At 38.9% G+C, this 12,975-nt stretch overlaps 1 protein-coding gene across 1 annotated transcript in view; it reads left to right on the plus strand.

The window, feature by feature from the left end:
• The window catches only part of METTL8 (methyltransferase 8, methylcytidine), a 141,312-nt gene that overhangs the window by 72,565 nt on the left and 55,772 nt on the right, over positions 1-12,975 (plus strand). The window contains exon 4 of the mRNA XM_004718092.4: positions 2,829-2,920. Coding sequence (XP_004718149.2) covers positions 2,829-2,920 — 92 coding nt within the window. The remainder of the gene's footprint in view (positions 1-2,828; positions 2,921-12,975) is intronic.

Consider the following 12,975-nt stretch of genomic DNA (forward strand, 5'->3'; position numbering starts at 1 on the left):
CCACTCTCACCACTGGTCCTGAAGGGATCATTTGTCCTGGATTCCCTGTGTTTCCATTTCCTATCTGTACCAGTGTACATCCTCTGGTCTAGCCAGATTTGTAAGGTAGAATTGGGATCATGATAGTGGGGGGATCGGAGGATGGGGAGGAAGCATTTAGGAACTACAGGAAAGTTTTATGTTTCATCATTGCTACACTGCATCCTGACTGACTCGTCTCCTCCCGGCGACCCTTCCGTAAGGGGATGTCTGGTTGCCTACAGATGGGCTTTGGGTCCCCACTAACGTAAGTTTTTTTCCTTATATTTGTCTAATAGATTGTATGGAACTTGAATCTTTTTTTTTTTTTTGGAACTTGAATCTTATGACTTAAAAATTACTTTTTACAAAATAATAATAATTTATAAATTATCAAGAGTTTGTGAGGGGGTGGGGAATGAGGATCTGATACCAAGGGCTCAAGAAGGCAAATGTTTTGAGAATGATGATAGAAACAAATGTACAAATGTGCTTGAACCAATGTATGTATGTAAGGATTGTGATAAGAGTTGTACGAGCCGCCAATAAAATGATTTTAAAAAGAAAAAAAATATTTTAAAAAATTGATTTATTCTGAGGAATTGCTTGACTTGTGTAGTCTTGCTTGTTGCAACTCAGGAAGTGCACTGCAAACTTTCATTATAAAAGCAAAATCAAGAAATTACTCTACTTTTTATTGGTATGAAAATATTTCATCAAGGGTTAACAAGGGTGGGGAGGGAGGGGAAAAAGAGGAGCTTATATTAAGGGCTCAAGTAGGAAATGTTTTGGAAATGATAATGGCAACATGTACAAATATGTTTGATACAATTGATGTATGAAAAGTTATAAGAGCTGTAAGAGCCACCAATACAATGATTTTTAAAATAAAGTCAAAAAAGGCTTACAAAAAATGTTTCTATCCCAATAAAGTCAATTTTTTTGCAGCAGAAATAATATTAGCATATATAAACAAAAAAAACCCATTGCAATAGAGTCAATTGAAATTAATAGTGACTCAGTAAATCTGCCTCTATGTTATTTCAGTGTAAATGAATATATTGGCAATAGTTAAGATAGTTGCCATGAAAAACCCATCCAATTTATATGTAAATTGGGTATGATTTATATATAATTGGATGTAAAAAAATTTAATTGCCATTGAATCCATTCTGGCTCATAGTGACTCTGTAGGGCAGAGCAGAAACTGTCCCATAGGGTTTCTAAGGCTGTCAGTTTGTTGTTGTTTTACTCAACAGCAACTTTATTGTTTGGGGGTATTTTTTTTTTTAGGCTGTAAGTTTTTACAGGAACAAAAGCACATCTTTCTCCTGAGGAGTGGCTGGTGGGTTCAAACTGCTGACCTTGAGATGAGCAGCCCTACTTGTAGCCTACTATGCTACCAGGGCCCCTTTTCACAAATACAGGAAAGTACAAAATATTTTAAAGCTCTTCTCTCTATGACAACAGAGTATAATATACTAGTATTATCAAAGGAGCATTAAAAGAGCTATTCAAAATGCCCTAATAATAAATAAAAGGCAATTGAATTAAGGGGAAAACAGAAAACTCTACCAACAGCTAAATAATGAGGCACCAGCGTGTTCTAAGGACAATATGAGGGGTTACTAAAAAAAAACAAAAAAAAATAAACAAATGCACAGGGCAGAGGGAAGCTTTCATAGTACACATTTTTCCCCAATAGGTGAGCATCAAGCAACTCGCTCAGAGTTAGTGCACCTAGTGGCGTTGCCTGGGAAAGTTCTCCATGGTCACAGTGAATTTTTTTGTAAAAGCAGTTTTGCTTGAACTTCATTTTTGTGATGCCCATTTTAAGAGAACAGTGTTGGCTGTGAAATTTTGTGTCCTGCTCGGGAAAAATGCCACAGAAACTGTTGTGATGTTGAACAGCATACAAGGACAGTGCTGCGGGAAAAACTCAAGCGCACGAGTGGTTTTCTCATTTCAAAAAAGGCGAAATGTCGATTGATGACAAACCTTGTTCTAGACATCAGTCAACTTCTTGAATGGACAAAAATGTTGACTCACAGTGCATTTGGAATTCATTCCATCAGGTCAGATTGTTAATCAGCTTTCTATTTAGAGGTTCTGAAAAGGTTGCATAACAGTGTGCAACAAAAACAGCCTGATCTGTGGCAGGCAGGAGACTGGTTTTGCCACCATAACAATGCACCTACATATGCAGCCATCTCAGTGCACTTTTTGGCAAAAAATAGAATGCCTCTCTTGCCCCATGCACCTTACTTACCTGACCTCATTCTGTGCGATGTCTTTTTGCAACTTTTTTTTTGGTTCCAAGAATGCAGAGGGACATGAGAGTACAGCAATTTGACGACTTAGAAGAAGTGAAGAAAAAATGGAGGGAGGTACTGTCAGCCAGATGAGTTTGGAGTTTGAAAAATGTTTCTAAGAATGGAATCACAGATTTGACCAATGTATTAAGTGTAATGTGAGTACTTTGAAGGTGATAAGGTTGTTTTGTAAAAAATTTAAATACATAGCTCTGAAATAAAAATTCTTTGTGTGTGTGTGGGGGGGTTGTTTGTATGTACTTCCTCATATGTCAGCAGTCATTTCCAAGCGGTGACTGGGGCTTACCGCACAGTCAGATTCAGAGGAACCATAGGAGTTTCAGGGTTGTACAAGCACGTTTAAAGGAACATCTGACATGAAATAGATTCATTGAACGTGGCATGAGTTGGTGTTATTTGTCTTGGCTTAACCCAGAATGAAGGATATGCTCCTTTTTCTTCTGGAAGCATAATTTAACATTTTTATTTTTTTGTTAGGGATCATATACAATGGTCAAAAGAAGAAGAAGCATCAGCCAGGGAAAAAGTAGAAGAAAACTCAGCTGTGCAAATCCTCCTGGAAGAGCAAGGTAACTGACTGCATGTGGTAACTCCTGGGGCCAGACTTTTCAGTTTGACCTCCAAGGGATTCAGTGCACACCTTAGTGTCCATTCACCCTAACTGTGCCATTACTTTGAGACTTTCTATCTACGCCAATTTGCTTGTTCCACTGGTCTTCCTTTGTAGTCAGACCAAGGTTAATGAAACTAATGGTGCTTTCACCTTCTAATTGGTCTTTTGGCCGCTATATTGCTTTTTTTTCTTTCTGAGAAACACACACAGTGGTATTTCAAACAAGAAATGTAAATAGAACTTTAAAAATTTCCTCTTGCTACACGTAGTATGCTTTTATCCATTTCACTTTCTTGGATCTTTCCACAAATTCAAAATGTTGTTGGACTTTTAGGAAACTTAAAGTTTCAACAAGGATTGAAGGTACTTTTCTTACAGGCCTTTAGAGTTTAAGTAAATTGGCCTTGCCAATCTTCATAGTGGTGGTTTTAAAATTTTGATTTATGCCCTTTTAATCACATAGCCAGGAATATAAATTTTCCTCAATTTATGTACCCTCCAGATAGGATTTTTATTAACCTTGTGTTTCTTAAAAGGATTTCTCCTTTAGTACAGTTTGGCTATTTTCTTTCTTCTTTAAAAAAAAAAGTCTATTGAAGTGAACAGAAATGAACACAAATCTTAAATGGATTTTCACAAAGTGAACACACTCAAGTAACCAGCATGTATCTAAGGAAACAAAGTACCAGTAACCCAGAATCTCCTTTATTCTTCTTCCCTATTATAATAACCAATTTCCCACCCTTTACCTCACAAGGAGCAATCTCTATTCTGATTTCCAATACCGTAGATTGGTTTTCCGGAACAGTTTAGTTCTTGTTATCATCATTTCTCAATCATCTCGATAGCAGCATAGTGTCACTCAGTCAAAATCTATGACTTAAGTCAAATCTGGCTCTCGGCCTGTTTTTACAAATAAAAATTTATTGGAACCACAGGTACACTCATTCATTTAAAAATGTCTGAGGCACTTTTAAGGTGTCACCACGGAGGCAAGTAGTGGCAACAGAGACCATATGGCCTGCGAAAAAGAAAAGATTTACTAACTGGCCCTTTACCAAAAAAAATTGCCAAAGTTTTGTTTCTAGATCTATTAGTTGTCCTAAACTCCCCAGATAAAGATATTTACATTCTTCTGTAGAACGCAAGTATAATAAAAATCACATATATCACTGATCGGTAACTATTGCCCTAGTGACTTTAGTCTACAATTGAGGCTGAGATTGAAAGCCAAGGTAGCTATGGAAACTGAGTGAATGAGACATGAGTTCCTTTACTAGTAAAGGGGACGGTGGTGACCTGTCCTAGCCTCTGGGATCCTTTGCTAGTCCTTAGCTCCCATTCTCTTTCCTCATCTTAAATATTACTGTGTCTTCCCGGGTGGGCGGGAAGAGCCGCTGATCCACGAGAGGACCATTTTATTTTGATGAGCTCTAGCTGTGCAGTCAGAGAGGGTTGGGTTGGTTTGAGGGTGTGGAGCAGCCAGCGTTGCATTCCTCTGCAGAAACTCTCACACGGTTTCGGAGGAAGTATTAGCTCTGCTGCTTTGCCAGCAGCTGCACAGACATATTTTCCACATTACTCAAGCTTCTGCTACGGCCACCTGGATATGACAGTGAGAGTCAAGCCCAGAATGAATGAAAGTTATCTGTCATCTTAGTTCATTTCCAGGATGTTAAGAATTATCCACAGTATATTTCCTGACAATGTAAGAAACTAAAAAAAAAATTTTTTTTCAACTTCTTTTGAATATTTCTCTTTAGAACATGAATAGATGAACAGCACTGATAATGTTCTCTTAAAGTGTTCTGCACATGGCTGCCTGTTTTGGCCTATTTATGTTAACAATGAACTTGAGTGTAACTAATGAGAAGGTTATTTTGGGGCCTTGGAAACGGCAGTAAAGGAAAATGACAGTTCCCACAGAACCATAATGTGACTGAAATAGAAAAGTGGTGACTGGCCTCTCTCTATAGAAGCAGGAAAAGTAGGCTGTGAGCACTGATGATACTGCTTTGAAGCATTGGGTTTGCTTATTAGCATGTCCAGTCTCTTTCTGAGCAAGTTTTCTGTCTGCGGTGGAGACACAGAACAAAAGATTCCATTTGAAATTACTCAAAATGGTAGAGGTTCTGCTGGGTCCCCTGTATGTCCCTTCTATAACTCTGCTCAGTATGGTAGACTATGTACATGTCAGAGAACTGATCGAGGGAGCGGAACACATGATAGGGTGACCGTCTCATCATAACTAAGCAAGGATGACTAGTATAACCATGCTGAGGCTGATGTGCGGATCCCCGCCCCCGCGCCCCCCCCACCCCAGGAACTATGTTGCATGCTGGGACCTTGTTGTGTGCTGTTTAGTCAGTTCCTACCAATACCAAAAAAACCCCAACCTGTTGCCAGTTGCTTCTGTGATAAGAGCAGACTGGTCCCAGAGGGTTTCCTAGACTTGATGGAAGGAGCCATCGTAATACAGTGGCTAACGTGCTCTGCTGCTAACCAGAAGGTTGTCTGATTGACACCACTAGGCTCTTCACATTAGAAAGATGTGGCATACAGCCTTCATAAGGATTTCCAGGCTACTCTGTCCTGTAAGGTCACTGTGACTCGGAACCGACTTGGCAACAATAGATTTGGTTTTGTTTGTTTGTTTTTGGTAATCTTTATGCGAGCAAATTACAAGGTCTTTTCTCCTTTCGGGCTGAGCTGCTGGTATCTTTGAATCACTGACCTTTCAGTTAACAGCCAAGCATTTCACCAGTTGTGCACCACCAGGACTCATTGATGGAGCCTGGCAGTGAAAACGGAATACCTACCTACACAATTAATCTAATTTCTGTTAGAGATTAGATCCACTGAGGGTTCTGATTTAATAATTAATGCCTCTGATGAATATAGGCCAAGGTTAAACCATTTAAAAGCTCTGCTCCCAAACTTTGCTAGATCCTCAGGGAGTCTTGACATGCTTACATCTACCTTTGTCTTTGTAACCTACTGTCTCATTTTCTCTAGATTCCTACCTTTGAAAATGATTAGTTTTCTCATATCACAAAGTATGTCATTCACAGATTATATACACCCTGAGCTCTCTCTATTGACCTTCTCTCATTTATTTGAGTGCCATTGGGAAGAGGTAGTGGTTGTTTGCTCTTGTGGTCAACTCTCCAATACATTTCTTGCAGTCTCTGCATATGTTGCTGTCATGGTTAGATTTTTTGTCAACTTGCTTGAGCCAGGATTCTCAGTCATTTGGTACTTTGCTGTTGCTAGACTCGACTCTAACCCATAAGGATCCTATGTACAACAGAACAAAACACTGCTTAGTCATGCTCCATCTTCACAGTTGTTCCTATGCTTGAGTCCATTGTTGAAGCAATTGTGTCAATCCATCTTGTTGAGGGCCTTCCTCCTTTTCTCTGCCCCTCTTTTATCAAGCATGATGTCCTTTTACAGGGATTGATCTCTCCTCACAACATGTCCAAAGTACGTGAGACCGAGGCTCACCATCCTTGCCTCTAAGGAGCACTCTGACTCTACTTCTTCCAAGACAGATATATTTGTTCTTTTAGCAGTCCATGATACTTTCACTATTCTTCCCCAGCACCACAATTCAAATGCATTGATTCTTCTTTGGTCTCCTTATTCAATGTCCAACTTTCATATGCATATGAAACAATTGAAAATACTATGGCATGGGTCAGCTGTACCTTACTCCTCAAAAGACATCCTTGCTTTGCAGTACTCTAAAGAAGTCTTGTGTAGCAGATTTACCCAATGCAATACGTCATTTGATCTCTTGGCTGCTGTTTCCATGAGCATGTATTGTGGATCCAAACAAGATGAAATCCTTGACAACTTCATCTTTTTCCTCCACTTATCATGATGTTGTCTCCTGGTCCAAATGTGAGAATTTGGGCTTTCTTTACATTGCAACCCTTACTGGAGGGTGCAGGCCTTGATCTTCATCAATAAGTGCTTCAAGTCCTACTCACTTTCAGCAGGCAAAGTTGTGTCATTTGCATATATCAAGTTGTTAATAAGTCTTCCTCCAATCCTGATGCCACATTCTTCTTCATATAATCCAGCTCTCTGATTATTTGCTTAGCATACAGATTGAATAAGTACAATGAAAGACTTGTCACTTAAGAACTAGTAATCCCCCATGATGTAACCTAATATAATTCATAATGGGATCTGCCATGAACAGCTAATCAGTTGTAAGAAGATTCTATCCCAACCCTGAGGCAATCAATTGTAATCGATTTCTTATAATTCCTCAAGGGTATGGTCTGCTTCCAATATCAGTAGTTGCTATGGCAAAGCTTGTTTGCTTGCTTTTGACTGAGCCTGGATTCTGTATCTGCCTCATCACAGGATCTGTTCTTTGGACAGGAACTAATAGCCTGTCATCTGACCTACAGACCTTGAACTCATTTGTCTCTGCAGCTGAAAGCATGACCTGCTGCCCTTGATTTACTCACTTGTGCAATCACTACTCTCTCACCTTCTTTCTGATCTTGGGTTCAAAAGCCCCAAGGAGTCAGGAAAAGCCTCTAACCTAACATCTGACTCACACACAAATCTGCTCAGATTTGGACTTGCCTGCTTCTACTTATACAAAATGTGTGATCCAGTTTCTTTATATGAATTTCTCTTTATCTATCTATCTATCTATCTATCCATCCACACACACATATATAAACTTAACTGATTTTGTTTCTTGAGAGAACCTAGCTTAAGACAGTTTCTCCTGTCACACCCATTTCCCATTTCTTACCTACAGTCTCAACTGTTGATAGAATAGAAATTAGAATACTGTTACAATTCTGAAAATGTATCCATCATTCGTAATAATCTTTTGTTAAGATATGGTATGTTTCATATCTGTGATTAAAATACATAGCAAATAATACTCTCTGTGTTAGGCAGGTTGGACTATAGAAACAAATTCATAGACACTCATGTGTATAAGAGAGAGCTTTATATTGAGAGTAATTGTATATTAAGAGAACATCCCAACTCAGTCCAGATCAAGTCCATAAGCCTGATATTAGCTTATGTCTGATACCAGTTTATAATTTCCTCTTCAGACTCATGCAACACATGCAATGATACCGAATGCAGGAAGATCACAGACCAGCGGGTGAAAAGTCTTGTGAATACAGTGGCTGTGGAAGCAGCTCAGAGCTGGTGTGGGCCTCCACGTAGCTCCTCCAGCTCCAGGCTCTGGTTCCATCAGCATAGCTCTATGTGTCTTATCAGCATGAATGTGTAGCAGAGAGACTGTGTCTGGCCTCCAGCAAGCTATTTATCACCTTTGCACCTCCAAATGAGGTCATCAAGCTGTGACCTGATTGAAAGGCTAAACTCCACCTCTTCATCAAGTTGACAGATGATGTAACTGCCTCACTCCCATTCGAGCAACTTAACAATTATTGTCCAGATTTTAAGAAATCTGTTTTACTGCGAATTAGGTGAAGGTTTACACATCAGATCATCAGTCTTATACTCATTTTGCTTCAACTCATTCATTGAAATCCCCTCAATAACCAGCATTTATTCTACTGCCTCCTTGTGTTTTCTTTTTCCATTTCTCTTTCTTTATTAACCCTGTGAACTTTGTTGTTGGACAAATGCCGTCCTTTAAATCTTGAATGTTTGCTTATTCTTACAAGAGTGAGTTCAGTTCCAGAACAGAAAGGTGACTAAGGATCATAGTCTGGGGGTTCCACCAGTCTCTATCCAACTAGTAAGTTTAGTCCCTTTTATAATTTTGAGTTATGTTCCACATTTTCTCTGACTGTCTAAGATCTTCTAATGTGATCCTTTTTAGAGCAGCTGTGATAGTGAGAGCTGGGCATCATCTAATTCAGTGGTTCTCAACCTTCCTAACGCCGTGACCCTTTAATACAATTCTTCAGGTTGTGATGCCCCCCCAACCAGAAAATTATTTTCATTGCTACTTCATAACTGTAATTTTGCAACTGTTATGAATTGGAAAACCCCATGAAAGGGTTGTTAGAGCCCCCCAAAGGGGTCATGACCCACAGGTTGAGAACCACTGGTTTAATTCTTCTGGTCTGAGGATTATGAAGACTGCGTGGTCCATTAGTCTATTGAACTAATTGTTTACATGTGTCTTTTAATTTTTATCACTCTTAATTACTCCATACAAGGAAAAATCAGTAGTTGAACTTTAGATGACTGCACACAGCTTTTAAGACCTCAGTTGGTACTCATCAAAGTAGGCTTTGGAGCATTGTCTTTGTGAACTGTGAGATGCCAATTGACCTTGGTGTCTCCCAGGACTACAGTCTTGATCCTCCAGGCCCAGCAACTCATTACCTCAAGGTATTTATTTATATCTAAGAGGTTCGCATAAGTTAGCCCTTTGTATGCTCCACCATGATGAAGTAAGAGAGCTGAACAGAAGAAATGCAAAGGGGTGCTCCAGAAAATAAAGTATTATGATGAAACGTGCAAAGACTTGGGACTTAGAATACCAAAAAGGAATACCCTTAGCATATCTCAAGCTGAAAGAACTGAAGAAAATATTCAAGCCTAAAATTGTAGTATTGATAGAGTCTATGGGCAAAATATTGAACACTGCAGGAAACATTAAAAGGAGATGAAAGGAATACACAGAGTCATGGTAAAAGAACGGGTAGACATTCAAACAGTTGAGGAGGTAACATATGATCAAAAACCAATAGCACTGAAGGAAAAAATTCAAGTTGCATTGAAATAATTAGTGGAAAACAAGGCTCTAGGAATTGATAGAATACCAATTGAAATGTTTCCTCAAGCTGATGAAGCACTAGAAATGCTCATATATGCCAAGAAGTGTTTCAGTGAGCTACTTGGCTAAATAACTGGAAGAGATACAAATTTGTACCCACTCCAAACAAAGATGATTCAACAGAATCATCCAATAGTATCATTAATATCCCATGCAGGCGAAGTGTTGCTGATGATCATTGAACAACTGTTGCAGCAGTATATCAGCAGGATTCAGCTGTGTTCTATTGACAATGCAAAGGCATTTGGACTGTGTAGATCATAACAAATGATGAACAGCACTGAGAAGAATGGTAATTCCAAAACATTTTGTTGTGCTCACGAGGAATCTGTACATGGATTAGGAAGTAGTGTTTGAACAGAGATAGGGAATACTGAGTATTTTTAAATCAGGAAAGGTATACATCAGGATTTTAAACTTTTTCTGTACATATTCAATCTTTATGTTGAGCCGATAATCCAAGAAGCCAGACTATGTGAAATATGAGGGAAGTGCCAGCCCTCACCACTAATTGGGGTCTGGTAGGCGCAATTGTACAGTGATAATAAGTAAAGATTATAGTAAAGTCATAAAGAGCATGAGAGATAGAAATAATGGAGTCAGACACATTTCTCACAATTTTTCTTATGTTTGAGCCTACTGTTGTAGCCACTTTGTCAATTTGTCCCATGGAAAGTCTTCCTCCTTTTTGTTGCCCCTCCACTTTATCAAGCATGATGTCTCTCTCCTTCAAGAAACTGGTCACTCATGAGAACATGCCCAAAGTATGTTCGGCCTGTGTGTCCTGCCCAAGCATCTACTTGTAGATCATCACTAGTGCAAGATTGTGGATATAATAGTATTGCCATTGTTGCTGTTAACTCTTGCAAAACTCCTAATTGATGCCTCTATCATTTTTACCTAATTTATCTTATTATGCTTTGTCTTCCCCATCTCCAAAGTTAACACTTCTCTAGCTTCAGGCCATTAACTTCTCTTTCCCTGGTAACTATCAAAATGTTTTTTTTAGTGTGAATATTTTTTTTCTTCACTTTTTATAATAGTGATTTCCTATTTGTCCCTTTGTGATTGACCATTTTCACTCGCTATCAAAATGTTTCTTTTAGTGTGAATATTTTTTTTCTTCACTTTTTATAATAGTGATCTCATATTTGTCCCTTTGTTATTGACCATTTTCACTCATTGACTGTTGATGATTGGGATGTGAAAATTGGAAGGATCAGTGTGATAGTTAGATTGAATTTCTGTGAAAGTATAGGGATGGAGTACAACCTGTCCATCAGGTGGTAGCCTGGTGATGCCTTCTTGGGGTGTGACCTTTTTATGAGAGTCACTGGGAACTTATCTTCCATCCTCCTGCTCTTTGCCTTTCTCTTCACTGAGACTCTGTGTCTGACTCCAGAGATGATCCCATATGTCCAACCTGGAGAGCTGTTGGGGTCCTGCCATGTTTCCCCCAACCTTGGATCCACACGACTGCACCCACTGGCCTGTGATCTCCTTCCTCCCCACTTCACTTTTCTGCATCATCAGCCTGCAACTATGTGACTCTGAGCAGGGCCCTGACTAGCATTGGATGCATGGACTTGAATTGGACTCAGCTGGGATGCCTTATTGATATAAATTACTTCTTGATATATATATATATATATATAAAATGTCACTGGTTTTCATTCTTTAGACAAAATAGCCTAACATGGTCAGTGATAGAAAATAAGACCTTGGCAATAGAAATGAAGCTGGGGAAATTCCATAACAGAATTTTGCAAGACCAATGACTTCTCTATTGAGGATACCAATTCCACAGGAATACGTTTCCGTGCAACAACTGTATGCACGGGCCTCACCAGATGGGATACACAGGAATCAAGATGATTCTATCTGTGAGAAGAGATGATGGTGAAGCTCAATATATATCATATCATCAGCTAAAACAAGGCCAGGGTCCAACTGTGGAACAGACCATCAGTTGCTCGTGTGTAAATTCAGGTTAAAGGTGATAAAAATTCAAACAAGTTCAGGACAGCCAAACTACAACCTGGAATATATCCCACCTGATATTCTGAAGAATAGACTGGTCACATTGGACACTGATGACCAAAGACTAGATAAGTTTGTGTGATGACACCAGGAACAGTAAACATGAAGAAATCAAAAGGTCATTAAAAAGACAAGAAAGAAAGAAATGACCGAAGTAAATATGGAAAGAAACTCTGGAGCATGTTCTTGAATGTAGAGTAGTTAACAAAAAATGTAAAAAGCATGAAGTAAAAGAGCTGAACAAAACATTTCAAAGGGTAGCCTGAAAAGACAAAGTAGAATATTATAATGAAGTGTGCAAAAGACTTAGAGTTACAATGCCAAAAAATGAAGAAAAAACTCAACATATAATAAGTTGAAAGAATTGAGTAAAGTTAAGCCTCATATTGTAATATTGAAGTGTTCTATAGGCAAAATGTCAAATGATGCAGGAATCATTGAAAGATGATTAAAGGAATGCACGGCTTTTGTACCAAAAAGAATTGGTCAATCTTCAGCCATTTCAAGAGGTTGCATATGATCAAGAACCAATGAAATTTAAGGAAGAAGTCCAAGCTGCACTGAAGGCATTAGCAAAAAACAAGGCTCCAGGAATTAACAGAATGCCAATTACAGTGTTTCAACAAGCTGATGAAGCACTGGAAACTTGGTCTAGCCGAAAAACTTGGGATACAGGTACCTTATCAACTGACTAGAGGAGATCCAAATTTGTGCCTATTCCAAAGAGAGGTGACCTAACAGAATGTGGGAATTATGTTACAATGTCAATAATAGCATATGGAAGTAAATTTGCTGAAGGTAATTTAATGGTAGTTGCTGCGGTACATTGACAGGGAGCTGCCAGAAATTCAAACTTCATTCAGAAGAGGAGGTGACATTAGGGATAACATCACCAGTATCAGATGAATATTGGCTGGAAACTGATAATATAAAAAAGATGGTTACTTGTTTTCTTGACTATGCAAAGGCATTTGATCACAACAAACTGCATTGTGAAGAAAGGAAATTCTAGATCATTTCCCTGTGCTCATGTAGAACCTGTACCTAGATCAAGAGGCAGCCATCCAAACAGAATCAGGGAATAAATACTGTATGATTTACAATCAGGTGAGGCCAGGGAAAGAGAGACCAGATTTAAAGCCAGTGCCAGATGAATGCAACTTGTTGGC

This window comes from Echinops telfairi, unplaced genomic scaffold, assembly GCF_000313985.2.
Source record: "Echinops telfairi isolate 266 unplaced genomic scaffold, ASM31398v2 ScPeMD7_4;HRSCAF=17, whole genome shotgun sequence".
NCBI lineage: Eukaryota > Metazoa > Chordata > Mammalia > Afrosoricida > Tenrecidae > Echinops > Echinops telfairi.